The sequence below is a fragment of the Hippocampus comes genome, unplaced genomic scaffold (assembly GCF_001891065.2).
Source record: "Hippocampus comes isolate QL1 unplaced genomic scaffold, H_comes_QL1_v1.1 scaffold22, whole genome shotgun sequence".
Classification (NCBI taxonomy): Eukaryota; Metazoa; Chordata; class Actinopteri; order Syngnathiformes; family Syngnathidae; genus Hippocampus; species Hippocampus comes.
Window position 1 is genome coordinate 8477983 of NW_017806175.1, and position 892 is coordinate 8478874.

At 64.0% G+C, this 892-nt stretch overlaps 1 protein-coding gene across 1 annotated transcript in view; it reads left to right on the forward strand.

The window, feature by feature from the left end:
* Positions 1-892, forward strand: part of crebrf (creb3 regulatory factor) — a 6967-nt gene that overhangs the window by 3457 nt on the left and 2618 nt on the right. Inside the window, 4 exon segments of the mRNA XM_019896505.1 lie at positions 106-231; positions 433-614; positions 687-850; positions 853-892. The exon segment at positions 853-892 is cut by the window's right edge and continues 238 nt beyond it. Coding sequence (XP_019752064.1) covers positions 106-231; positions 433-614; positions 687-850; positions 853-892 — 512 coding nt within the window.

Consider the following 892-nt stretch of genomic DNA (forward strand, 5'->3'; position numbering starts at 1 on the left):
CGCACGACTACCAAGTCCATCCAATAATTGCACTTGAGCTCAGCAGTTGACTTTTCAACCTTGTCTTTGTGTGTGTGTGTGTGTGTGTGTGTACGCGCACCGCAGCCCAGCGTGAGTGGGATGGAGCCTCCCTTTGGGGACGACTTTCAGCACTTCTCGTCAGCGGACCAGGCGCTGACCAGCACCGAGCTGCTCACCAACACCTCCGACCCCGACTTCATGTACGAGCTGGTGAGTGAGCGAGCGCCACGGCGCCCGCGCCAGAACTCTCCGCCGTTCTTTCATCGACGACGTCAATAACGTCAGTCAAATCTGTTTTTCGGTCAAAAGCCTTCTCACCGGTCACCGGTGCAAACTTTGTGAGCTGTGTCCGGCAACGGGGCCTGTTTCATTTCCAATTTGTAATCGTCATCCTCCCCCGGCCCCTCCCAGGACAGAGACACGAGTCAGCGACAGAGTCCGTACGCCGAGGGCCCGGTGGGCGCGGCCGACGGCGCCAAGGACGCTGACGCGGGCGCCGACCAGCAGCTGCTGATGGGGCTGGGAGACTGCGACGCGGCGCACGGCGGCTCCGCCTTTGAGCAGTGGGACTCGTACTGGGAGGACCTCACCAGGTAGGTCGGCCTCGCCCGCCGGACGCCGCGCGCGCGCGCTCAGCTGTAAGACGTGTGTGTGCGCACGTTCAGATACACGCGTCTGGCCAGCTGCGACATCTGGGGCACCAAGGAGGTGGACTTCCTGGGCTTGGACGACTTCTCCAGCCCGTACCAGGACGAGGAAGTGATCGGCCGGACGCCCACCCTGGCCCAGCTCAACGGCGAGGACTCGCAGCCCGTTTGCGAGGCCCTGTACCCCCCGAGCGAGCCCAGCCCACCCGGCCCCCAGCCGCCGC